We start from the raw sequence: 26,819 nt of genomic DNA on the forward strand, positions 1-26,819 counted from the left end.
TGGAATGAGGCTTTTCTTCACATAACTAGCTTTGGTTTTAATAGGATTTTTTTCCCCAAACTAATAAATTCCCTTTTAACTTTTCCCAGTGCCTCTAAGAAAAGCCCAAGACCTCTATAAATCCATCCTGCTGCTCTCTGACGTCCGCATCCTGCGTAGAGACAAAGACACTAATTATTTTTTATTAGCATCCACCCTATTTTTTATTGAACCTTTAGCAAAGGTCATCAACCCATTTTTTTCTTGTGGGTGAGGAAGAAAGTTAGGTTAGAAACAGGCATCCTGCCAGGAGCCTTATAATGAAGGGGAATGTAATAAAGGCGAGGATTGACAGTTTATGTGTTGGTAGTGAAGGAAATGGAGGTGTGGAAGAGTATTACAGGGAATCTTTCTAGTCATATCTTCAATTCAAACATCAGGGGAAATGCTTCAGAATCAGAGATTTATGAATTCGTAGTAAGCAGTTTCCCGGCATGTAAACAAATCTCGCCGGGCTGTTTTAGGAGGGAAGGTTCGGGCAGCGGAGTAATCATTTTTATTATTCTGATTTTCCAAATAGAAATGGACATATATGATAAAAATGTCAGGCGCGCTCTCCACGTCAGGCTCCTAACAGGATTACATGTCAGCTCTTAATGTCTCGCTCTGTTTTTCTTTGCCATGAATGGCTGCATTATTGCTCACAGGAACTTCACTGTAATATATGGTAAGAGACAAGTAGCTCTTTATGGCCAGTGATTATTCGGTTTGAATGAAACCTGTGATTTATGTCCATTTAACTGAAAAGCCTTGTAAATTCCCAGTGCTGCATTTTTCCTCAATAGAGAATGAGTCAAGCGAAAGTGACAACTAGGTTGGCGTGGAAATGTGCAGTGCATCGTCGTGTTATATTTAATATACCTGACATGAAAAACGTGCACACACCACGCAGTCACCTTAAGTAGGAGTGAGAGTGACATTAGCCTGCACTGCTGCGCCGGGCCGCCGGCGCCTCCTGCCACCGGGGCTGTTCTCACCCCGGAGACAAAGGGGCAGCAGAGCAGCAGTTGCAGTGGCACCATTGCAGCTTTATAGAATGATTTGGGTTGGAAATGACCTTTAGCTCATCCAGTTCCAACCCCCTGCCATGGGTAGGGACATCTCCCACTAGAGCAGGTTGCTCCATCCTAGCCTTGAACGCTGATAGGGATGCGGCGTTCCTGCAGGGATGCGTCCTGAAGCTCCCCTTGATGTGTGCCCAATGGCTGTTGGCTCCCATGGCCAGAGGGGTGGTTGGGGTGCTGGGTGGACCCTATGGGTGGGTTTGGGGTGGGTTTGCTCCATGGCCAGCAGTGAAGCAGGGACCCTCCACACACCCAGTCCCTGCCACTTCTCCCTATGGGCTGTAAAATGGGTTCATCACAGCTTTAACTTTTCCTTCACTTGTGGGGGGCCAACACCCCACAGGGACCTTTCCACTGGTGGCTGAGGTGCTCCCAGGCTCAGGGAGTTGCCACAGGGAAGGGGCAGCACTCTCCATAGGTGGAATAAATGGGATGGAGGAGGCAGGGGGTAATGCAATGCCTGCACCTCCACCTCACCTCTGCCGGGTCAGCCCAGCGTCGTGTTTGCAGTGTTACTCTGCTGGCGAGGATACTGCTGTACACTTCAGACACTGCAGGTTTCTAATCTGCTTATTTATAATTCAAAAGCTTGCCCATATATTAATGAACCCTTAATGAGCTGTTGAAAATGCCTGAATTACAGTCAGATTATTAAACTCCAACGGCCCCTGTAATCATACCATTTGAGTGGGCTTTAGGTACTTTTCATATCTGCAGCTTTGTATTGTGAAGGAGATGGGTTTATTCGAAGAAAGCTTTGTAATAATTTTGACCTGCAATTTATTTATTGGCCTCTGAATGCAGTAGTCTATGCAGATGCTCTCGTCTATTATGAGTGGGGGCAGGTGCACAGCATGTTGAAAGACAGCTAATTACGATTTGCTGAAAGATATGCTAAAACTGTGGTCTTATAACAAAGCCAAGTTCATTGTTAAACAATGTTTTAGTGTCTGTTTATGTGATTTGTCTAAATCATCGAGATACTGAAATGAGCGTTGTAGTTATAAGCAGATTAAAATCAGTAGCACGCATGCTTTTTATGAACTTATAGCGCGCTATTGTCACCGAGGATGCTGGATTTTAAGTACTGTGCAGACCCAAATGCCCATAAGGCATTAGTGAACAATAGTGGACCATGGCAATACTTCTCCAAGGCAGAACCTTCCCTCCAAACAGGTTATTGATGGGGGTTTGGTGCTGGTCAGCGTGCTGCCGCGCCAGGGCCCTCGCACATCCGCTGCCATTAGCGCGCCGGTAGCTCGCTGGAAGTGATGTATTGTTGTGTTCTTTCCCGTCCGCTCTGCACCTTAATTCCACGATGCATTGAAAGGTCAGTGAGCTAAACAGTAATAAACTCATAGGTTGATATACTGAGGAATAAAAAAGGGAAACAATAGCCACTGAGTGCGAGCTTATATGTCAAAAAATACATACATTATCGCTGTATTCAAACGAAGAGTAATTTATAAAGGCAGGTGCTGGGAGGTGTGGATGTGTTGCCAGTGGATAGCGAGTGTTCCTCCCTGCTGAGGAACCCAGGAGATGCTCTCCTCTTATCAGAGAACAGTAAAAGCTCTCGACCTACAGCCGAGGCAGCCTCTGCAACTTGCCAAAGAGCTGATGTTTCACTGATTGCAGAGGAGTTCATCAGTTTTACTGTCCCCTGCCCCCAGGGACACCAGACCCTATTAGTTGTGCCTATCTGCTCTGTATAGTTCATAAGGAAAGATCTGAATTAACACACAGCTTAATTCTTGTTAGAATCAGTTAATCAACTTGTGGCTTTGCCATTCAAATGAATGATGCGTCTCACTCAGGGGCAAAACAAATGTTATATCCACACACACACACTTCGTCATTCCTTTGTCTGTGGGTTGTCTGCAGGCTCACGCGCTCCGAAATGGAGCCTCTGGATGTGGGATTGTTCCTTAATATTGAGATGAACACAATATGCCAACCCCTCTGTCACCAGCTCCAGAGATATATGTTGAGGTTGTGTGTGAGCCACCTTAGTGGCTTCATCATTGTCCTTATTCACTGAATTTCTTCCTCTTGTACTTCAGGGCCTCTCGCCAGCTCCTTCAGTCTCCGGTGCAGACACCAGCTTTTGCATTTAAACCTTGGGGAATGCTTGCTGTCCTCGGTCAGATTTATGCAAGGAAGGTTGGGGATTTGGTTATTAATTGAAGCCTGGATGGGTAGTGTCGTTTTGGACAAAGCCCCTTAATCTTTGGCCTGTTTGTGGAAGTAAATGATGCAGAAACCGCAGCAACTGTACCAAATTATTCTACTGCAGATTTCAGCCTGGCATCTCTCAGCATCAGGGGAGCAGAGTGGGATTGCTGCTGTGAGACAGGGAGAGTGGATGAGTTTCATAGCAGAGATGCAGCTGGGGAAAAACAGCTGGAATAGAGCACCGGAAACATGAATTGAGAAGTGGTCCAGAAGCAAAAAGGAGAAACAGCAGAAGTCATTCATGAGAAGGAAATGGGCACTGGAGTGGATTAAAAGCAGAATGTTGTTACACACACTGACACCAGAGCAGAGGAGGAGTAAGATAAACAGGAGGAGCCGATCACCAAAACAACGCAGAAAAAGCCGTCCCTGTGTTAGCAGCCCTGCAGTGAGTCCAGAGGGAAGGAGGGGACGAGGGATGGACCGTTCCCGATGGAGCCATGCTGGCTTCGCCACAACGGGGGTGTGTGCAGGGTTCCCTTGGCTGGGAATCATCTCCCTTCCTGCCATGGGGACCCCTGAGCGTGGCATCACCCTTCCTGGCCAGAGCTGTGCCAGCCAGGGGATGTTCTGGGACCATGCATGGTGTTGTCAAACCGTGCTCATCTGTGGACCTCTGAGCAGGCAACAGAAATAATTTAAAGAGCTGATGAGACATTTTTATTATTCCCATGAAATGATATGGAATTATAGTTTTAAATGGAGGGGACAGGTTTAAAACGTGTATTTTAGAGCCAAATTAATGCTGTGCTTGCTGGAAGGTTGGCCTGTCAGGGGGTCACCTCCTGCTGTGCGTGGGGTTTAGGACACGGAGGGTGGGATCTGTTTGTATGGAGCGGCTGCTGTTCCCGGCTGGCATTGGCAGCAGCATCGCTGGTGCTCAGCTGTGTGTATGGCAGCTGTGGATGGTGCTGCCACGTCTGGTGCAGCCCGTTTGGAGGAGAGATGGGCACACACGGGGCAGACTCTATCCAGAGCATGAATACCTGCTCCTAAACAGATTTAAAGAGGTTAATTGGGTTGGGATGTGCATGGTTGAGGTACACTTCTAATGGGAACGTTGAATCAAGAAGCAACGGCTCTAGTGATTCTTGTGCTACTGTAATTAGTTTTAAACTTTCTTTTTGGCACTGTTGGAAGCAGCTTGGCACTGTGCCTGCGTGACCTGATTAAACTTACAAATTGTCAGCCTTGATCTATAGGATGCGGAAAAGGTTGCTGACGGAGCATCGCTTCGGAAATTCTCCACTTAAAACAAAAATGAGATCTAAAATATTCCCAACAATACAATGCAGAAGTGCTGTTGATTTTAAACACACACTCAGTATCCCAGTGTCGCGATAGCACCCATATCCTGCTGCATGGCAAGGGGGAGTTTCAATCCTTCTTTATCCTCACTTTTGAGCAGCCACCAGAACCTCTACACCCTGTTCCCACTGCGGCCATTCGCGAGGTGATGGTCCCAGTTCTGTCTCCACTATTTCCCTCCTCCAGTGTGGAATTTCAGCTCCATGTGTGTGGAGCTGGAGTCCACGGGCATGCATGAAGTGTCTGCATCCATGGGATTTGTGCTTATGGGATCTACAGCATCTCCCTGTTTTTTGCCTGAAGTCTCCTGTAGTTGAGGAGCGAGTGACAGTTTTTTTCCCAGGCATTTTGGACCTCATAGGAGGGATGGAGTCCAGTGGTACAAGTCTCCATAAGGCTAACGTGGTGCTTAGATCCATTTGAAAGGAAATGAGAAGCAAATCAATTGCTTCCAAATAAATAATGCACATACTTTTACCACACTTGCATCAAACCGATATAATGTATAGGATAATGAGCGTGCATGAATGAATGTGCATAGATGTAGATGTCTTGGAAAAGAAATGGAAGATGTATGTCTCTGTCCTCATGTGAATACTCTCTGTACTCATGTGAACACTCCTTTATTCTTACAGTGAAGCATTTAAAACTCATGCAGGGTCCTTTAAAAGCTGCAGGAAGATGTTCCTGCTCTGTGTTAGAACCAAGTGTCCTATGGCGCTGCCATCACCCCATGGCAACTGCCTGGGCAGTCCCGATGCAGGGTGACCATCTGGGTACACCACAGGGATGGAGGCAGGGCCGTGTCAGGGCTGGTCCCCATGGCCCTATGGGGCAGGAGGGCTCCTCTCAGGCGTGCAGCGAGCGGGCAGCGGCCGGGCAGATGTGAGAAATACTGACTGTGTTTTCTCTTGTTCTCTCTTTTCTGCCCAAGGTTTGAGCATCCGAGGAGCCCAGGAGGAAGACCCTCCCGATCCCCAGCTAATGAGACTAGACAATATGCTTCTGGCAGAAGGAGTCTCAGGTCCGGAGAAAGGTGGGGGATCGGCGGCAGCAGCTGCAGCCGCAGCAGCCTCTGGAGGGTCTTCAGATAACTCTATTGAACACTCAGATTACAGAGCCAAATTGACCCAGATCAGACAAATCTATCACACAGAGCTGGAGAAATATGAACAGGTCAGACATCAGCCTCTCAGTTGTACATGTACCTGCCGCTGCTCTCCTCCACACCTCTGCTTGCGAGCACCCGCCGCTGCCCCGCTCCACACCACATCCCTGTTCCCTTTCCCTATCACTTTCCCCCCTAAAGAGCCATGCTCAGAGTGCACTGGGCTTTGAGGAGCCTCTCACTGGACCAGGATGCATGTCTTGCATGTCTGAGTGTTTTCTGTTGTCTGTAACTGCATAAAGCAACACCCAAGCCCGTGTTTCTCCCCTTTGAGAGGGAGAGAGGAGGAGAGTGTCTGTCACTCGGTGCTGCTGCTTCTGTGCCCCGTGATGAAGTGTTGCAAGGCTGGGGAGTGCAGGAGGGAGGGTGAGGGGCAGTGCTGGTGATCTCAGCCCATGGGCTCCTAAGCAGATTGCAGGGGAGCGGGCAGTGATGTGCTGGCACAGTGCTCGGCCCAGTCTTTGGGAGGTGCTGCTATGGATAGGGAACAGGGAGGTCCAGTTCAGGTGGACACCGGCACTTGGTGTCTTTGTTTGGAGTGAAGAGTGCTGCAGAGACTCATGGGCATACATTCACTGCTGGCACCTGGTGACCTGCCACATTTGCCATGCTGGTGGTACCAGGAATGTTTGCCATGTGCTGCTGGATGCAGTGTGGCTCCTGCCCATAGGATGCAGGCTGCACTGTGCCAGTTTCCCTGTAATCCATGGGAGAGAGTGTTCTGCCTCTGCTCTTTTCTGGTTTTGCAATGAACAACAGCATTAAAGGAGACGGGAGGGAAGAAAGACATGGGACCCCTGGCCCCTGCAAGCCTCAACCGATGTCTTCATTTTCCCTTCCCAGAGGTGTCTTAATAAAGCTTGTAAACCCTGAGCCTAATCAGCTCAGCGAACCTCATCAGCTGGTGGTTTCCTGAGCTAAGCCGGGGGATGTCCTGTGCTTGCCCCCAGCCCTTCACAGCGAAGTGTTGGGCTGTGCAGACCAAAACCACAGAAGAGAGACAGAGACAGTGATAAAACCACTTGAAAAGACAAGGGTGAGGAGAGGAGTGCACCGAGATGCCCGGCTCCTTCCCAGCCCTGTGCTCTGCCTCTGCATCCTTCCCTTTCTGCATCCCCAGCGGGTAGCGGGGCCTGGCTACCTCAGTAACTCCTTATTTTAGAGTTTCCCTTTTTTCTGGTGATTACCCTCTGGAAGGTCCCTGGCTACTTTGCTTAGGTTTTTTATACCACCAGAAACAAAGGCATGGTGGGTGCCAGGCCATACTGACACAGCTGAGTGGTGCTCACCGAGCATAAGCAGTGGATGGAAGTGATGGGGTGCTGGGGAGTGGATATGGGGCACTGGTGGAGCGTGGAGGAGGATTGAGGCGATGGCACCCACTGGTACAGTCCATGCAGCATCCTGCTGTGGATGCTGACAGGATTGTGGCTTGAGTGGCATAGGGCTGGCATGGGCTGATGTGGTTTGGGTGATGGTGGCACAGTGTGGTTTGGGTGATGGTGACGTGCCATGGTTCAGGGGCTCGTGATGTGGTGTGATCCAGGTGCCGGGGCACTGCCTTATCCATGCTGCCTCTTTCACAGTGTTGTTCAAGTAGTGAACAAATAACAGCAAATACAGACAGGGTCTTTGTGCAAATCTCCTTTTCTCCCTCACACAAATCCCCCATCCCGCACCTTCCAAGGAGCCTGAATATCCTGCATGGCCCCTTGGGAGTTGTGCTGCAGGGCCCCAGTGTGCAGCCCGTAGTGCTGGGATGGGGATTAATGAGCACCATCCAGCAGGAGCGTGTCTTATAAAGCCACAGGGACACGGGCTGCAGGTAGATCTGGGGCCAAAGCAACTGCAGGTTGGTGCTTGCAGCTGTTTCCTGGCAAGTGTCCTTTGCCTCTAATAAGTTTAATGATGTGGGGGAAGCGGGAGCATTTTTAGCCCTGTAGCTCCATTTACAAAGGTTTCAGTTGAAATGTCACAGCCATCCGTCCACACCACGGGAAACTTTGGAGGATGCTCAAGTGCTGCTGCTAAGAAGGAGGGAGAAGTGGAGCTGATAAGAAACATGTACAATTCCCTGTTGATCCTGACACCCAGCCACATCTGCTCTACAGAAACATGATCATTTCCCTGGCGTGGCAGCAAACTGTCTCCTGCCGGTTTGTCTTAACACAGCCAAGAGGCAGCCAGGACTTTGCATCTTTGCCTCCAGAGATGGCAGGTTCTGGAGAGGTGGGTGCCCTCCTGCAGCTCAGCCCCACGCAGGGACACCCGCCTTGTGCTGGAGCAGCTCCTGCCACCTCTCCTGTGGTCCCACTGCAGCAGGAACCAGAGCAGCTTCCTGGAGATGCTTTGCCGTGGAGTTTGATCCTGATATTTGTTGCCAGTTAAGGGAATGCACTCAGGGTGAAAAAAAGAGAGCAAGAGAAATGGAAAGTGTGTCACGCCATCACACAGCTCTCCCCTCGCCGTGCGCCGCGAGAAATGGCCGTACACAGGCAGCTCCTTCCATAATTTACAGCTGCTATAATAGAGATGACATATTGAAAGCTATCTTCTATAATTACACTGAAATACATTTTTTGCTGTAGGCAAAAGTACTGGAAGGGTCCCAGGTCTCCCGGAGCAGCTGGGAACCTGCTTCTTGAGTTCACAAATGTCTTCTGAATTCACCCCAAATTGGGGTGAAGTGTGGCTGCTCAGAAGCCACCACCAGCCCCACAGAGACTGTTTTGGGCCATTTCCTCTCTTTTTCATTCACTTGTCTGAGGAGTCTTGATGAAGCATTAAGGCTTAGCAGGAGCATCCCCGCTCCTAGAAGGTTTCTGAGCAGGTTAACAAGGCCATCACTTATAACCTGACATTATTAATAATGTCTCCTGCGCCAAGCAGAGGTCTGAAAAATAGAACTGAAAAAGGGATCAAGTAGCTCGGACGCTATAAATAAACAAGAGAAAACAAGACAAAGCATCAGAGTCTTCTGAGCTTGCTTCCACTCTTCCACTCTGCTGCACTGAAGTGACTCTGCAGATGGGAGGTGCTGGTGAAGATACCTTAAACCCAGGCTCTCTAAGTAGCTGTAACCAAGGGAAGTCTCATCAAGCAATTCAAGTAAATTCAGGGAAAGATTTTTGCTTCTTGAAGGCAAGAAACTAATTTTAGCTTTGAAGCATCTAATTTTGGGTACTATATTCATGGGAAAATATTTCTTCTAGAAAAGACGTATCTGAAAGTATTTTTAATACAACAGTTGCCTTTTTTATTGTACTTTAAAAATGAACTCCCTGGATCTTCAAATAAGGGGCCACGTGGCAAGCTGTGTGCCTGAGATGTTCTTTGGATTCAGGTGTATTTTTGGGATGGTCAGATCTGCTCTCCTATCTCAGTGAGGGAGTTGCTGTGTTTCTGTGCCTACATCACCTTACCTCTGCGCATCATTTACCAGTGGGCCAGAGCTGGTGCTTTGGCTACTGGTCAGATGGCTGAACCCAAGCTTTTGCGTGCTAAGGTTGTCCAGACATCTTGGTAGATGACATGCAGGAAGGATGCGGTCCCAGTGCCACGATGCCAGCAGGAGCAGGCACTGGTACCCAGCTGCTCCAGTGGTGGCTGGTCACCTCTGTGAGCTTTGCTGCCCGGGGTGTCCAAATGGAAAGAGAGAAAATATGCAGATAGGAAGCAGGGATGAAATGTGTCGAACTCCTTAACCTGGAGCTCAGAACGGCTTGGGGAAGCTGTGGAGCAGTGGTTGATGTGGAGGGGTGATGAGCTGGCAAAGGGTGCCTGCACCAAGGCTCACCGAGCCTCACCAGAGCGCTGCCTCCAAACGGGTGCTGCAAGGATGTAAATTAGCCTGTAATTTACTTTCAGTAGTGTAAAGAAAAAAAAACCACTTTGCCTGAAGTGTATGCATCTTTCTTAAGGGTGTACCCAGATTTTAATTATCTAAATGTAAATACTTAACGAATTTTACTTAGAGTAATGAGCTAAAGTGCACACTACATAAATGAGATGTTCTAATTAATCATGTATGAACTACTGGTTTAAAGAAAAGCTATGTGAATTCTGCAAATGTTGGGCTATTGCCAAATTGCTAATCAGCATTTGCATTCATAGATGGCTTCACTTAATAAGTTGCGAGACGTTCGGCAAATGTTATAGGAAATTATGAGTTTTTAGATGCATAAACTTTTCACTTTTAACTCTTTCCCTCACACCATCTATTGAAACACAGGAGAATCCCCCAAAATGGAGTTGTCAGACAAATTATGCAGATGTTTTTCACCCTGGCTGTAGAGAGAAAAGGGGAACTAGAGTCAAACAGATATGTAATGTATGGGGCCTGGGTGAGATTCTTCTTCCATGTGATGTACTGGTTGCTGAGCATCATGCTCATCGCCCTTTGCATTAGATGCATGAGAGTGAAATCATGTGGCTTTGGCCATGACCGCAGCCCAGTGCTGTGTTAGGATGGCTGGTCCTTGCACAGCCAGTGCACAGCCTTGCACACATCCACCTTCATCTGATGAGGGTCCTGGGAGTCCAGAGCAGTTTGCCTTGGCTGCCGGCAGACCCCAGCCCCTCTCCTCTTTGTGACAGGGGTAGGTTTGTGCCCAAAACGTGTTCTAGTACCAGGCCAGCCCCAGGAAGGGATGAGCCCCATGACCACGACACAGCTCTGCCCAGCAGACAGCAGCCCTGGGGTTGGTTTTGAGAACCATAAGCGAGACATAAATCAGCAGAGTTGGTGGCAGCTCCCAGCCTGCATGGGGGAAGCCGGGATGCCAGCGTGACAGCCGTGTGGTCATGGGGAGGCTTGGATCCAGGGGTGTCTGTTGATGATGCAGCTTGGACAAGTTTATATCATTGTGTCCATTCACCTGTGTAGTCTGGGACTGATAATTGATAGCTCCTCCATGTGCTTTCCCTCCTTCAGTGCCTCCTTCAGGCTCAGGCACGGCTTTGCTGAACCCCACCTCTAAGGGGACACACGTGGAATGATCCTCACTGGCTGTGGGGTGTTAACCCTGCCTGTTCCCTGCCTGGGCTCAGTGGGTTACAGCCCTTCCCAGGTTTTGCTCACTTGGCTGCTCAGTGTGTGCTGGTCCCCACTCACATCCTCCTCCTGCCGCAGTCATTGCACGCATGGATCCCAACCTCTCCTCTCCACGATCCCAACCTCTCCTCTCCTCTCCCCATGTCTGGGAACATGGGGATATTGAAAGGGAAAAGCATGGAAAGAGCTGTGCTGTGGTTTCTCAGCTCCCCTGGCTGCTGCAGGACAGTCCTGGGTATCATTAACAGTGTGTGTGAGCTGCTCCTCTAGCTGTGCACAGGCAGAGGGGACAGGGCTACATGAGGGTCCCCCAACCCCTTCCCCATCACTGCCTTCCCCCCAACAGCCAGGTCTGAGTTTGTGTCCTTGTGGGATGGCACAGAACAATTTCTAAACCTCTCCTTCCTTTGCAGGCATGTAATGAATTTACCACACATGTGATGAACCTTCTCAGAGAACAGAGCCGGACACGTCCCATTTCTCCCAAGGAGATTGAAAGGATGGTGGGCATCATTCATCGAAAATTCAGCTCCATCCAGATGCAACTCAAACAAAGTACTTGTGAAGCAGTAATGATTTTAAGATCAAGGTTCCTCGATGCCAGGTAAGGCAGAAGCGAGTGCCTCTGGCTCTTTCTGGGGGGCAGTTGTGTCCCCTCATGGGCAGGGACCTGCTGGAAAAGGCTGCTCTGGCCCAGCAAACACTCAGGGCCCTTGTCCTTCACCCAGCAGCTGCAGTGAGAGGGAGGGTTTCTGCACTGGGCTTTCATAACCAGCAGTGTCTTTTCTACATATTGTAGTGCAAAGACTGGGCTTGTTTACCCGATGCTTGTTTGCCCTGCTCATCTGGGGGTCACATCAGATTTGAGCACAGGGCTCTTTTGTCACCCCAGCAGTTCTTTCCCTGGCTGCCGGTGCCGCTGTCTGGCAGCATAAGGCCAGCCTTGCAAAACACTGACCCCATAATGGAAGAGCCAAGTTCTCTGGGAGGGATGTGCCCGTGAGCTGTGGCTGATGCTGGGTCAGCAGCTGCACACGCCTGAGGTAAGAAGGACAATGATGCTTCCGAAAGCCAGATCTGCTGGCCCAGCTCCCAACAAGCTGTTGCCTGACTGGGGCACAGGAGAAGGCAGCACCCTTGGACACCCTGTGCTGCTACACAGCACACCAGCCTCCAAAACAGGCTGCGAGGAAGCAGGCAGAAGGGGATTAGGAGGGGATCTATGGGCACAGAAGCATTGATTTGGAAGCCCTGATGAGGTGGGATACGGATCCCCATCCCCATGCCTTCCATAGGGCTTCCCTGGCAGCTGGCAGAGCCCGGCGGAGCAGGCGCTGAGCCCGGTGGAGCAGGGAGGAGCAGCAGGCACCATGCAGAGCTGCCCTTCAGCAGCTCGCTCCTGCTTCACACCTGAAAGCTGCAAGGAGCTAAACAAGAGCAAAATAATTTTATTAACAAGGAGGTCACTGGCAGGTGTGGCAAATTAGGGTAATTACAAACAGTTGGAGGAAACGTCTATGGAGAGCTCCAGTAACTGCGAAAGGTAAAGCTTGCAGATGCACATTTTAAAGTGATTTCTTTAAAAAGGAGGAAGGTAAATAAGGCAAAATGAGCGGAAGCACAGTAATGAGATAAACATAGCTCTAGGGAGAGAGTCTGCCTGCTCCAGGATACAGTGTAGTTAGCAGCATCGTGATCCTGCTGGAAGAGAGCGCTGGGGATTGCGCTCGGCTGCCTGCTGGCCTCCGGCGCAGGCAGTTTGATTGCAACCAGCCCTGAGGGGAAGGGAGCTCTGAAGGAAATGTTTAACCAGTGCTTTCGAGGGGGTGTTCTGGGGAGAAGGAGAGCAGCCGATGTCGGCTCGGAGGGAAAACACCGCAGCTGCACCGATGCCACTATGGTACCCTGGTTGGTGAAGGTGCAGCATCGGCTGCCTGCATGCCAAGGGATGCGCTGCTCCCCTCATTACCTGTCCTCGGCAGCGCCATGAGAGCTTGGGGCCCTGCTCAGCCCTCGGCAGGAGGGTGCACAGATGGGTCTCCCTCCCGAAGCCCTGAAAGCCACTTGTTCACAGAAGCCAATTAGCTCAGTGAGTGCTACGTGAGGACACGGTGGCAGTGAGGCCACCCAGTCCTTTTCCACTGTGCTCACCCAGAATCCCCAGCTGACCTGCTGCTAATGGGAAGAGGTTCTGTAGGCTGCTGTCAGCATGGAGCTTAACAGTGGAGGTTCAGGTGGGGCTGTGGAGGTGCTGCAGGTGGGCAGCCCAGCTCAGCACCCTGCCTCGCCTCTTGCTTCATCGTGTTTCCTGCCACAGCACTCAAATGTGGGGTGGAGCCCACATGGAGCTGAATGGCATGAACCAGAAGCAGCATCCAGACCCTTGAAGGGCTGGCCCAAAGGGATTGAGGGTACTGTGGCAGTGCTGTTGTGTTGCTGTGTGCTGCGGCATGGGCATGTGAGGGGTGCTTCCACTCAGCTGACCCTGCCAGAGACCTGCTTGTGTCTGGAAGAACAGCCATGGTTTGCTTTTCTCATTTCAGAAGGAAAAGGCGTAACTTCAGTAAACAAGCCACGGAAATCTTGAATGAGTATTTCTACTCCCACCTCAGTAACCCCTACCCCAGTGAAGAAGCCAAAGAAGAGCTGGCAAAGAAATGCAGCATCACGGTATCGCAGGTAAGCAGGTCCCAGCCCCTGTGCTCTGCATCCCAGGCAGTACTTTGACCTCCTGGCTCCTCTTGCAAAGCTGCCACCCTCCCTCCAGGCTTTGGGATGTGCTTCCAGCAGAGGTGTGCCATATGGAGCAGGTCCCTCCCCGATGCACTGTTGTAATCCCTTAAAATTTGCACTGTTGACCATGATAAAGTTCAGCTGGGTGGTGGAATGTGACTGAGCTCTGCAGGAAAGGCAGCGTGCCTGCAGGTGGCTGGGGTTGTGCTGGGGTGCAAAGATAGAATTAAAAGGGCAGTAAGGTTAGCACCCTACTTTAGGTCAGCTGTCTCTGCACAGTCAGTAAGATTCTTGCTGAGCCTTATTGTCTGTTATGAATTCATTACAACTTCCCATTATTTCAGGGGAAGGCCAGTTTATTGACAAACATATAATCTATCTCTATAGATCAGAATTTCTTTGATTGCTGGAAGTCAGGCAGGATTTCAGCCTCTCAGTACACTGAAGTGACACCAGTGGTTTCTCTAGCAAAAATGTATTGGGCGGATTTCCTCCTTTTATCACATACAACAAATGTTACTGTGAAGTTAATGTGAGAAAACCAGTGTCTCCCTAATCGGAATGTGCACTGTCGTTGGCTACAGCTGCCAAAGTACCTTTGCAGCTCTGGACTGGGGTCTTGCAGTGGTGTTCAGGCCCATGACAGTGCTCCACTGAGCTTTCATTCACTTTCAGTCACCAGATAGTTTGAAAAACTGAACAGCATTTTGGGTTTTTTGTGGCCTATACATTTGATAGAAACCCATAGCAAATCCAGCTCGTACAGGAAGGGTTGCGCTTGGGTAGCAGAGAAAGATCACCAGTTCTCACAAGTTCTCCCAGCACCCCATTGCCCATTGCTAGGGCTGGTGTGCCATCTCCTCCCAGCTCCATCAGCTCCACTTATCAATATTTCAGGTCCTGTAGAGGAACAATGCCTGCGGCAAATGTGTTAACTATTAATGGCTGCAGGCTGCAGTATTGGCATTATTAGCAATGCAACCTTTAGCTTTATAATTAAGACCTGCATGAAAAATTCAGGCATTTTATTGAAGACTTCTGAGTGAAAGGCTGCCCAGCCCCCTGAAATTTGATGTTACTTATTTGACTTTGGATGCACCCTCAGTACAAACCCTGCCAAAACTACCCTCTGACATGAGGGGCCAGCAACATGTGTGCCTCACTCTCTACTTGCTCATTGCTTGGTATGCAGCGTGTACCATGCTCCAGGTAGGGTGGAAGCCCCTGTGCCAGTGCCAGCTGAAGGTAAGGGATGGAGATCACTTCTCCCAGTCCATTTACAAGTGGCTGTGGTGATGAGCAGGATATTTTAGGATGAAATTCAGCACCAAACTCATTCCCAGCTGCTGTGGATGCCTGGGACCAGCCAAACAGCCCAAGAGCACACACAGGTTCCTGGCACCTTTATCTGCAGCCCTACATCATGTTGCTGGTTCCAGTCCTCTTGGCATGAGATGGTTTATAGCAGTTCCTCCAGTAAGTGGTGTCCAAAAATTTCACCCAGCAGACGGTGAATTGTGGCTGGCAGAGAAGGAGTTAGTGATGCCACAGAGTGGACAGATAAAAAGCTAGATCTAGATAAGGCTGAAGTGACTGAAGGAAATGAGATGGAACATTTGAGAAGCCATAACTGATTGCTTCTAGCACTAATAGATCTGATTTCTTTCTTAATTGGTTGTTTGATAAGATTTAATGTATATGTTGTAAATGAAATAAAAGGCAGGCAGATGGTCCAAAAATGTAGCAGTAACAGTGAGCCTGTGACATGAATATAGGTTTGTCTCTTTAATATTTGATATAAGCATGAATTAGTTGTTTCTTGAATCCATTAGGAAGTCTGTGTGAGCAGTGGGAGTAGCTGCATTGTGTCCCCTGTAGCATCCCAGGCTTTGCAGGGTGATATTTTCCAGGCTGGAGCAAGGGCAGCACTGGGCACACAGTCTGGGCTCTATCTGCCAGAGGTGCAGGTCTAGGGCCATGGCTGGTGCTTTGCTCTGCAAGGTACTATAAAAGGCTGGGAAAACCTCTGGGTGATGGGAAAGCCTGAACGCGGGGCAATACATCATCTGATGGGAGAGGAGCATGTATGTGAGAGAGGGAGTGCCTGTGATCAGCTGGTTGCTTAAGTTCCTGATAGATCTGCTGTCACAGCTAGAAAATGTGAACACTGTGGATATCCTAATCTTTGATTTTCAAAGGCGTTTCCAAAGGCTGCACAGTGGGACTGCAGGGTTGGTATTTACGAGGTCAAACTGGGCTGGAGTTGTCTTTCTTTGTACTGAAAAATGTATGTATTTTTTGAGGCCATGTAGCAGAAAAGCTCTGAGCAAGCACTGTAAAATAGCGCAGTGCACACTGCTGTAGTGGTTGGCAGCAGAAGTCAGAGGATGCAATCCAGAAATCAGGGGTGAATTGAGCAGTCTTTTCAAATACTGGCAGGAGTAGCATCGCATGGGATAAGCAATGGCATCCAAGCGAGTGACTGAGCTACACCTCACCCTGGGCTTCCAGGAAAATTCCCTGAGCACACATATTTCCAGGCTTGACCAGGAGTCCCTCAGCTATCCCCGTGCCTGGCACCATGCCCTGCTTACCTCCCATGCTACAAATGCCCTGGAGGTACAAAAAGAGCTGGAAAATGGGAGGGGGGGAAACCCCATAAAGTTAACAGATGGCTTTCCAAGCTCCTGGAGGTTAGAGCTGGTGTTTGATGAAGGGGCTTTGTCCTTCTCCTGGCTGAGCCAGGCTTCCCTGGTAGCCTCTCCTAGCGATGATCCAAGGTGTTTCTTCCTTCTACTGTCAGTGCCTTGTAAATGCTGGGGGGCAGATTCATGGCAGAACATTTTCTCCATCTAACACTTAATTAGTGAGGTTTTGGGTTGTCCTCCCCCCAGATGAAGCAGCTCACTGGAAATCTTGCTGCCATAGCACTTTACCGAGCTGCAAAGAAAATTGTCTCCTAGAATCATTTTGTTGCAGATGGGAGATAGATGGTTTCAGTTTTGATATCGGTGTTTAAAATAATATGTAGAGAAGGTTTTTCAAGAAAAACAGAAAGACAGACTATTTGTTAGGATGAGCACCTCGCACAATTGCATTTTTAAGAGTATGGAAAAGGTAATTCTAGGAGAAAAAAAAATGTCCTTACTGGAGAGCATCGTCGTCTGTAATTTAGAGCTACCCGATCAGCACGTGTTGGAGGGAGATAAACTGTATCATCTGTTCTCCCCTTACCATGGCTGCAAGGCTGATGTTTTATACTTTTGCAGATGAGCCTCTTTCAGGGTGTCATGAACAACTATCAGTCTATCATATGGGCTATAGAGAGGGCATAGTCATTGCTGAAAGCATGTCAGTGGATTACAGCAATAAAATTTTTCACTGCTTCAAACAAAAGAAGGATGTGGTTGACAAGGGAATATATTTACTGCTCTTTTAAATAAAGAATGCAGGAGCTGGTTTTCAACACCCCTCCTGCCCCTGCTACTTCGGAGTCTGGGTCTGTTTCTGTAAGCAGCCCGAAAGGGAGAGCTGTGGATATATAGGCTCTTAGCCCTTGACTTCATATGGGAAGCAAAGTTAAAAGAGATGTAAGTTTACTTAAATAGTTTCTAGAGGTAAAATTCTTAGGTTTAGCTCATGAACCATGATAGTGGCACATGGGTTTTCAAAATCTTCTATTTTGTGCCATTTGATTACGTGTGGAACAGAAACTGTGCTACAGATGCTTGGAAACACAATGGAAAAATGTCCATGTGATCCATGAATGTGTAATCCACTAATTTCAGCAGTGATGCTCTCGTGTCAGCTGCATCTTCTGCAGAACGAGCACTGATTTATCCCATGAAAGCAGACACAAGGCAGGCCTGCCCCATCCCAAATCCCACATTAGGCATCTTGATGATTTCAGTAATAATTTATTGTCTTTTTATTTAACATTGCAATTAACATGATAAATAAGAGCAACAGTATTGTTTGAAATGTAATATACAATTAAGCCAATTAATTAATTGGCCTTCAATGATCAGGAGGAGAAAGATGTTGGTTGTTTTTTTCATGTGAAGAGATAGTTTGTTTTAATGAAAAATGTGTTGTGAAGCAGCTTGCAATGGAGACAACTTTCATTTTTAGGGTAAGCACAGGCTGGGTGAGGAGCCAGGGAGGCTCTTCCCAGTCCTGATGCTGCCTGGGAGCAGCCCAGCACCAGCATCCCGGTCCTGGTTAAGGTGAGGTGTGCTCTGGGCAGGCAGGGGAAGCTGCAAGCAGCCAGCACAGCCCCACAGGAAGAATTCCACAGTGGCAAATCCAGCCTAAATCCTGCTCAGCACTGCTTGAGCAGTGACCTGCTCCCATCCTGGACACATCCAGCTGCCCATGTCGGCCATGCACGCCTGGCTGCTGCCAGAGCCCTACACATCCCCGGGCCATGGCACACTCTGCTGCAGCCTCTCACTGATGTGAGCAAAGCGTCCTTTGGCCGGGGGGTGAAGGGACCCGGGATGTGACTGCAGAACCCTGGAGGGTGCTGTGGTTCCCGGGATGCTGTGCTCTGCCCCTGCACAGGGTGCACGCTTTGGTCTCACAAATAGTTTAACATTTGTGGGTATTCATTTAGATGTGGTGTGCGGGTTAAACATAACGTACGATCGGTGCTCCTCTCATTGCTTCCAATTAAACCTTGCTTGTTAGTTTAACCTCTAGGTAATCCCATCAAACAATTGATGTCAAGGAAACACTGCCCACAGTGGCTCTGGATGAGTGGCCATTAATTTTAATTGCCTTGATATTAAAGATTAAGAAGTATTGGGACTAGCAGAATGGAAACGATCTGATGTCAAGCAAATCCACTCATTGAGGCTTCCCCAGGCTGCTGGTGATATTAAAATTTTACTGTGAGAATTAAATAAACCTTTATTAGTGATGGCTGTTGTTTGATTGGTCCAGGGGCGTGCATAAACAGAAGGGTCTGCACACATCCATGGACAATACAGTTGATGCACAGAGATTCCTCAATTATGAAACTGTTAATAAAGCATAATCTGATTGTCCACAATAATTATTTGCTAGGTTTCATTAATGTATTATTGCTTCTTTGACTGACAAGGTAATATTAAGTGCAATATATAGAATTCGGTGGAGTATTACCTAGGGAATAGAATGTATAAGGTACCTTGCGTATTACTGTTAAAAGCTAGAGGCTTTTCATTAATTGTGTTTAAACAAAAGCTGTGCTACATAAAATACAGCAGGATTTGTATCCTGCCTGCAGCAGGGTGCCTCACCAGGCACTGTGGTGGAGCATGGGATGGGAGAGGTGCTGCAGAGCTGCCATGGCTCCTGGGGGAGCACAGGACCCCAACCCTGGCCTTACACCGCGCCCAGGGGCTGGTGATTACCACTTGTGTTATTGCTGGTCCCCTTCCCTTTACCTCTGTGTTGTTGCAGATGCTTTCTTGTCTCATTAGCCATGCCTGTCATCCATGTTATAAACTGGGTTTGCTATTTAGGAGCTCTGTTACAGCAGCTGAAGCTAAACAAAGGCAGTGAGAGAGATTGTACCAACTTTTCTGAGAGGCTCCAGCCGTGACCTCTGTGTGGGTGAATAGCTGGTGCCCCGTGAGCCATCTTGGCTTCAGTACAGTATCTTCAAAGGGAGATGACAAAGTGGCTTTTCAGCCATTATTGATTTATATGATTCCTTTCATTTTCAGCCGACCGAACACGGTTCTGTGAGTGGGCTGCCAAGGTTGTTCCAGCCCAAAAATAAAGAACAATTGCTCTCACTACCTGCTCGCCCTCACTCAACCGGACCTTGGTTCCCCCTTGAGCAGTTTTGGGGTCTTGCACTGTTTTTGTTGACAAATGGCTCATAGTAGCAGGAGACAATGCTGCACTAAATGCTACAGCAAGCTCCAGGATATGTGTCATCATCAAAGAGTCACCCCTCATGCATCAGTTTGCCAACAGAGAAGCAGAGCCAGATCGCACTCATATCCATAGTAATATTAAACTGCTCCTTGGTTACTGCTTACTTAACCAGAGTACTCAGCAGGTACGGTTTGGGGGCTGGGACATGTGTATTTGCTAGACCAAACCTGACATCTCAAAGGGATCAACCTTTGCCAGGTCAAGCGCTTTGTGTCCTTCACCCTCCCCATTTCTCTCCAATGCAGGTGTCCAACTGGTTTGGCAATAAGAGAATCAGGTACAAGAAGAACATCGGGAAGTTCCAGGAAGAAGCCAATCTCTACGCGGCAAAGACGGCTGTGACCGCAGCGCACGCCGTGGCCGCCGCGGTCCAGAACAACCAGACAAACTCCCCCACCACACCAAACTCTGGTACGTACCCGGCTTGTGCATTAAAGCATCCTGAAGGGCAGTCCCTAAAGGATGGTGCCCCAGGGAGTGTGGTCGGGCTGCAGCTCCTTAGCAGACCTACTTGTGGTACCAAGGCCATGGATCTCCAGGCTGGGCCATTACAAGGGCTGAACGTTGCTGTAGGTGGTCTCAGTGGCTTTAGTGGTGAAGCTCCTGGAGCCTCACAAGGGAGCAGAGCAGGGCCCACATAATTCCTGCAATGGTAATGTCTGCTTGGCTCAGGCTTCTGGCAGCTTCTTTGTTTCTATAGATATTTTAAGCTTTTTCTCATTCAATGAAAGTAATATCAAATGAGGCAGAGCTCCAAAGTCTGATTTTGTAAGAACCATTAAATTTATTGTCAAGATAAGAACAAAACAGAGGAATATTTTAGCGTGCACTAATTAGAATTAAAACTCCAGGTTGCCTGAAATGGAGTTTATATTTTATATATATAGAAATTGAACAATGCAGCTTTTATTTTGGAGTTGCTCCACCACATGTTCTTCTGCAATGTTTAAAAATTGCCTCGCTAGTGTGTTGCTGACATTGTGCAAATCTAAGCTTTAAATTAGGAGGGGGAGCGTGTAAAGAGGAAGTCACTTTTTTTGGGCTCCAGAGGCAGAGGTTTCCACACAACACAGATGTGTTTGACACTATTTACAGTGAACTTTTCCTGCGACTTAGTTGCAGACAACTTCTAAAGAGTATAAAGATCCATGGGGAAAAAAAAAACCTTTTAAACAAAAGTAAGGAAAAGGTTCCTCCTGTGATGGTAATAAATCGGCTAATTAGAACGTGCCATTTCCTTGTGAAGGAGACATGAAGCACAGACCCAAAAGGAGTTTTTCTCCGAGTGTTTGGTGATAGCGTCTCACGATGGAGCAATCCACTGGAGGAAAGCTCTCGACATGAAAACCTGTTGTTGTACAGGCTGCTCTTCCAGAGGGAAAAGCTGACCTGGGTTGCACGGGGCCTCCAGCTTTCCCAGCTCCCGGGTGGCAGCCGGTGCTCGCCCTGCACCGGAGCCAGCAGCTTTCCCTCTGCTGTGCGCTGCCTTTCCTTCTCCTCTCCTGTCTTCTTCTCCTTCCCCTGCCCTCAGGTCTCTGGGGTTATATATTTGCAGCTCTCTGTTATTCAGCTACCTAACTCTTTCCTTTCCAGGTTCTTCTGGTTCTTTTAACCTCCCAAATTCTGGGGACATGTTCATGAACATGCAGAGTCTGAATGGGGATTCTTACCAGGGGTCCCAAGTCGGAGCCAATGTGCAGTCACAGGTAGGAGAAATGCCCCAAAGTAGGGCCTTTCTAGCAGGGTAGGGTTTGGGCTAAAAATTCCACCTTACTCTGGCTCTATTAAATGGTCTGTGCCTCGCTGCAGAGTGGAGGCTGCTTATTTCTGAATGTGACCTGCTCTTACCCCGGCACTGAATTTCACAAATATCAAGGAAAGAGTGATTTTTTTCTGATTGAAATTTTAAGCTTTGTGAATGCATTCGGCTCTGGCTTGAGCTCATGGAATGGGATTGGGTGCGTCTGACTTCCATGGACACTGTAAATCCAGTGAATTTCCTTTCTTTTTTCCTTTCTTTTTTTTTTTTCCTCCCTTTTTTTTTTCCTTTTTTAAAAACCATCTTTCTTTCATTGATTGGACAAACCTTTATTTATTTATTTGCTTATTTAAATGTCAGAACACATCTAACTGAGCTGTTCAAATACAACTCATTCTCAGTCACTTTTCCAGTCCTTTTAGACAGGGCTAACTCCATGTTTTACATGCAGTACATGTGCCATAATCTCTTCCCATACATGCAAGCACATACAGACATATCAATATGCACAGCACTTTGCTGCAGACACTTAAGAAGGACCTACAGGACGCAGAGCTGTGAGGAAGTTGTTGTTTGGTTGGTGTGAGGAGCAAGATGTATGGGTTTTAAGATGCAAGGATTTGTTGAAATTCTGCCAGTCATCCTTGATTGATAAATTTGCCTTTCATAGAAGATGCTAAACCCTTTTGGCTCACATAATTCAAAATGTTGCCTATTGTAAGTGATGATGTTTTAATAGATTTGGAATGATGAATTTTGTTTCCCCTTACTTTAAGGTGGATACCCTGCGTCATGTTATCAATCAGACGGGAGGATACAATGATGGCTTGGGAGGAAATTCACTGTACAGTCCACATAATTTAAATGTGAGTACCCAGGGGAACAATAGTTTGGAGAGCCATAAGCACAGTGTCAGGTAAATGCAGTCATTAATACATGTATTAATTACTCTTGTAATAGTGTTTTTAATACTGCATCTTTGAGGATGAGCCACGGAATAGCCCTTGATACAGCTGTAAGTCTTGATAACACGAAAAGAGAGAAATTCCTGGAGCTGTGACTATAAGTAATTGGAATTTTTATGATTTTCAGCCTTATGAGTTAAAAAGTAACAGCCTTGGAGAGAAGGCTCATGTTCTTCACCCCGAGATGGCCAGATAACTCTGTACTCATGTTTGTTATTGCCTGCAATCACACACCAGCACTGTGCTTTTGATACACTTTTAGCTCTTTCAAGGGTGCACGTTTTTCCTGTGTTTGAGAAGCACTTTTGGCCTTGTTACTCCAAATGGGAGAGAGTAGTAAGTGTGGCAAACAGATGCTAGTAAATTGAGGGATTAGGGGCTTGATGGTGATAGGTGCTAAATGTCCTACCTCTCGCTGTAAGCGATGGGATCTGACAGTGCTCAGACCCTCGCAGGCTGGACCCTGTGGCCTGCACATGAGGCGCCAGGATAAATAAAGGCAGAGATCCATTCTTCTGTCGGCATGAAAGCCTGGGATGCAATACCACCCACGGCAGCAGCCTCTGTGGCTGGGGCTCCACGGCAGATCCTCTTCATCCTTCATTTCCAGCTCGTTTCTCTCATTTATAACTTCAACAATTAACGCCTTATGGGGGTTTTTTAATGTTTCATATTTGCCTGAGAGGTGACTTTCATTTGTTTTCCTTCATACTCATGGACTCCAGCGTTACCGCAGAGAATTCCCGTCTAGTGACTGTCACCCCCATGCCAGGGGCAGTCCCTGTGTCTCACAACCCGCTGTGGGTTGAGGTGTGGGTGCTGAGCGTCATGGGGAGCCCCCAGACAGGGAAAACGGGGACACCCAGTGTGAGACACTGCAGCCACAGGGAGTGGGAGGTTTTTCCCCCTTTTTGGGTTTCCACTTGCCATAAGAGTAAATATTAATGATTTAAAATGTGATTGAAGATGTTCAATTGTAAAGGGAGAAAAGTACCATTAAATACTCAAATCTTTTACATTTGAAATGTCAAATCTTTCTTTTTGGGTTTATAAATAACTCATAATAACCCACAACAAACCATATAAAAAGCCTTTTAGTTGCATTTCTCCTTTTTCATTTAAGTGTTTTGAAATGCTTCAGAGAATTTGCGATATCCTTATCAACATGATAAAATATGAAACTGTGATTGCCTGCAGCATTTTACAGACATGAATTCCATCTTCACTGATGAGGCCTGATAAGGCGCTGTTGTATAATACAGTGCATAATCTCAAACCACCAGAGTAAGGATTAATTTATTTGAAAAAAAGAATGCTTGCTGACAACCTCTCCTCCAGCTGCCAAGCTGAGTAAAAATATTGTACATTTGTTGTTTATAAATTTGGATAAAAGAGGAATGATGTTTACTTCAGATGGAATATCTTCAGACTCCTATCTGCACAAGAGTTTTTCTTTCTCTAAGTACATTCTCATATCTTTAAAATACAAAAAAGCAGCGGTGCCTCTGCATTTGGAGTAGGATTTTGTGCGTTTTCGGTCTGCATCTGCACACTTGAGTGTTTTAAAGCGGGTGGTGAGGTTTCAGCCTTGACGTGATTGCAGGTTGGGTGCTGCTGTTGATTTTACTGAAGAGAAGCCAAACCTTTGCATTTGTCAGGATAAGAGCTCCTCTGTTTGCTGATTTTCATCTGCAAAGGAGATAATTATTGCTGAGCCTTCTTTCTCCTCCTGGTGAAGCCAGGAAGCGGTTTCTTTTGTCGTGAGAGACGCACGATGATCTTAAATCCAACCAGGTTGGGTGCGGGGGTTTGAGGGTTGACACCAGGCAGGCGTGAGGTCCCACACGCTGCCATCGCTCCCTCTGCCCCTTGCTCCAGGGAGAGCACAGCGTTCCCACAGCCCACGGATGGGTTTGGTAACGCAGCACGTCATGAAGGCATTAGCATAGGCTAACCTTTCCCTGCCGGGAAGCATCCCTGCCAAGGCCGGGGGCGCCGGCAGTGCGGGGCTCTCGCGGGCTCTGCGGAGAAGCCTCCCCGTCACTTCCACTCAGCGTCCCCCAAGTCACGAGCCCCGCGCCTCCCTCTTCTTGACTGACATAAAAATATGGAGCGACAAGCTGTCTGCCACGCCGGCGATCCGATCAGACGTTGATTTCAGCAATCGCCTCCATTGCCCGAGACAGAAGGCAAATCTGTTCCTGAGCGCTGCTCGCACTGAGGCAGGGCTGGGGCCGGCGGCGTGCGGAGGCACGGAGCGGCGTGCGGAGCACGGGCTGCGGTTAGAGGTAATTGGAAAGCAGACCCCAGCAGACCTTTGCTGCCTCTTTGTGCGCCAGGGTCCGCAGGTGGAGGGCTCTGCTAGGCAGGGAAAGGCAGTTCCTAACTTCGGGAAGCAAGGGGGTTAAACACAGATTGCCCCAGCCTTGTCTTCCCAGGGGAAAAGCTGAAGTGTTGGCTGAAGGCATGTTCGTGGTTAAAGCGTGGATGGTCTTTGCAGGAATCCCAGGGTCCTAATTGCAGCTAACATCTGGCTGAACGGCTGCTGGTCTCTCAGCTTTCCTTCCTGCTGCAGGCTCTGCCTTATCCCTTGCCTAACGCCAGCCGCTTTTTCCTTACACAAATCCTGCAGCCAGAGGGAGTGTAGGCAAATCTCCTTCCCAGAGCATCTCCTCCCGAAGCGCGGGCTTGCCAGTGTGATATGTTCAGTGTATGGTGCAATTAATATGCGTAATGGTATCAATTGAATTGTTTTTCCCTTTTCAGGCTAATGGAGGCTGGCAGGACGCAACTACTCCATCTTCTGTGACTTCCCCTACAGAAGGGCCGGGAAGTGTGCACTCTGATACCTCTAACTAATCTCCTAGCAACACTTTTTCCCTGAGCTGAGATGCCTTGATTAGCGCATTCAGAGCCACAGGAGAAAAAGGAAAAGAGTTTTTTTTGTAGCCAACCACCTACAGCTTTACTGTAAAACCTTGTCTTATTAGAAAACTTGGTAAATCTGTTTTTTAAAGGTATCATAATCATTTGTATTTATACTTAAAACACACAATGTTAAAAAGCACTTTATCCAATTAGGCCAAGATTTAGCATTGTTTATAGCCCTGTAACTATTTTATCATAATTTATTATCAGCAGTTTTAACAATGTTGGTCTAACAGTTGCCAATTACTTGGCCTTAAGGGTAAAAGTACAGGACAAGCTTAACCTCAATAGCAAGAGCAGACACAAAGAACCGCCTCACCTAAATTTGACTTTGTGCATATTTCCATGGGAAGTCAGAATGAATTGCAGACTTTGATTGTGTTTCATCTTTTCATATCTCTTATAGAGTTGGAATAAAAAAGCGCTGTTTGGTTATTTCGGTTAACAATGGTTGTGTTTAAGAATCCTTATTCGTCACATTTTTGTTGTGATCTGTTGTCTTACAAATTAGATTGGAAACCAGGAGCATCTTTTCTTGCTAAAACTACCCCGGACCCTGAGTCTCCTCCCTGTGTTTCGACACCGGCCATAGGTTGTTCTTAGGAGATGAAGACACTTGCTGCTGATGTCTGTGAAAGCCAAGACCCGGGGTTTTACAGTACGAGCTAGGTGCTGCACACGCCTGCCAAGACTTGGTACCTCTTCTTGGCAGCACACCGCAAGCAAAGGAAAAAGGCAAAGGAAAAAAAGCACCATCATATGGAGTGTTGTACATAGTGTAGCAAAAGAGTATTTATACATCTCACCAATCAAACACAGCTTTATTACCTCATGCGAACTCATACAAACCAATAGACTTTCAACATGTTCTGTAGCTTAGAGTGCTCACTTACTACCTCTGAACGATACTCACGCTGTAGTTTGTCTCTTTCTTATCTTTTTTGCATCTTGTAATTAACTCTTTGTTTCCCCATGAAATGTAATGTACATTGTAATCTTTTAAAAGAATCAGGGTTGCTTGGGCAACTTTTAAAGAAGCGGAAAGTGGGAACATGGGGGTCTTGGGTTTAACACAAACCAGTGCAACTGTTGTAAATACTGAGAAACATTTTGAATGTTCTTCATCTTGTTACTAATCCACACAGAAAACCAACAACTAATTGTAATGCATACAGACTTCAGTATTCAGTACTGTATATTGCCCCCTGTGTAACAGGGGGCCCTTTCTTTCTCTCTTTTGTATTGTATGCGATTCTGAAACTGATTGAGTCATGAAAATAATTTGTGGCAGTGATTCTAATGTATTAAACCGTTTCGTGTTACTTTCTAACTGGATTACACCCTGGATTGAAAAGTCTTCCTCGTGGTAGTTATATGTAGTTTCAAACATGAATAAACTTTTTGCTTTCATGATCAAATGCTGACGTAGTTTCTTCCTGCTCAGTTGAAGTCAGACCTAGGAGCAAGAATTCAAGTGGAGGTGAAGGAAGGGGTCAGTCCGTTAGATGAGTTTAAAAATCATCATCATATTCCCTCTTGATTACCATCTTTATTTACCATTAACTTTGGAACTACAGCCTTGGCTAGCAAGTATAATGTGATTATAACAATATTTTTCTTTATTAAACAAACTTTTTTG

The 26,819-nt window shown here is 47.5% G+C and overlaps 1 protein-coding gene across 6 annotated transcripts in view; it reads left to right on the forward strand.

Annotated features, from left to right (window-relative positions):
- Positions 1-26,598, forward strand: part of PBX3 (PBX homeobox 3) — a 108,567-nt gene extending 81,969 nt beyond the window's left edge. For 5 of the 6 annotated variants that reach the window (XM_062641343.1, XM_062641340.1, XM_062641341.1 and 2 more), the window contains 7 exons: positions 5,581-5,822; positions 11,281-11,471; positions 13,411-13,546; positions 19,774-19,939; positions 21,122-21,234; positions 22,064-22,153; positions 25,019-26,598. In XM_062641343.1, the coding sequence (XP_062497327.1) occupies positions 5,581-5,822; positions 11,281-11,471; positions 13,411-13,546; positions 19,774-19,939; positions 21,122-21,234; positions 22,064-22,153; positions 25,019-25,111 (1,031 nt within the window). In that variant the 3' untranslated portion in view covers positions 25,112-26,598. The remainder of the gene's footprint in view (positions 1-5,580; positions 5,823-11,280; positions 11,472-13,410; positions 13,547-19,773; positions 19,940-21,121; positions 21,235-22,063; positions 22,154-25,018) is intronic. The other variant, XM_062641346.1, reaches the window with a different exon arrangement.
- Positions 26,599-26,819: the final 221 nt, after the last annotated feature.

This window comes from Pezoporus occidentalis, unplaced genomic scaffold (genome assembly GCF_034315485.1).
Source record: "Pezoporus occidentalis ecotype Australia unplaced genomic scaffold, CSIRO_AGI_Poc_V1 ctg68, whole genome shotgun sequence".
Lineage (NCBI taxonomy): Eukaryota > Metazoa > Chordata > Aves > Psittaciformes > Psittacidae > Pezoporus > Pezoporus occidentalis.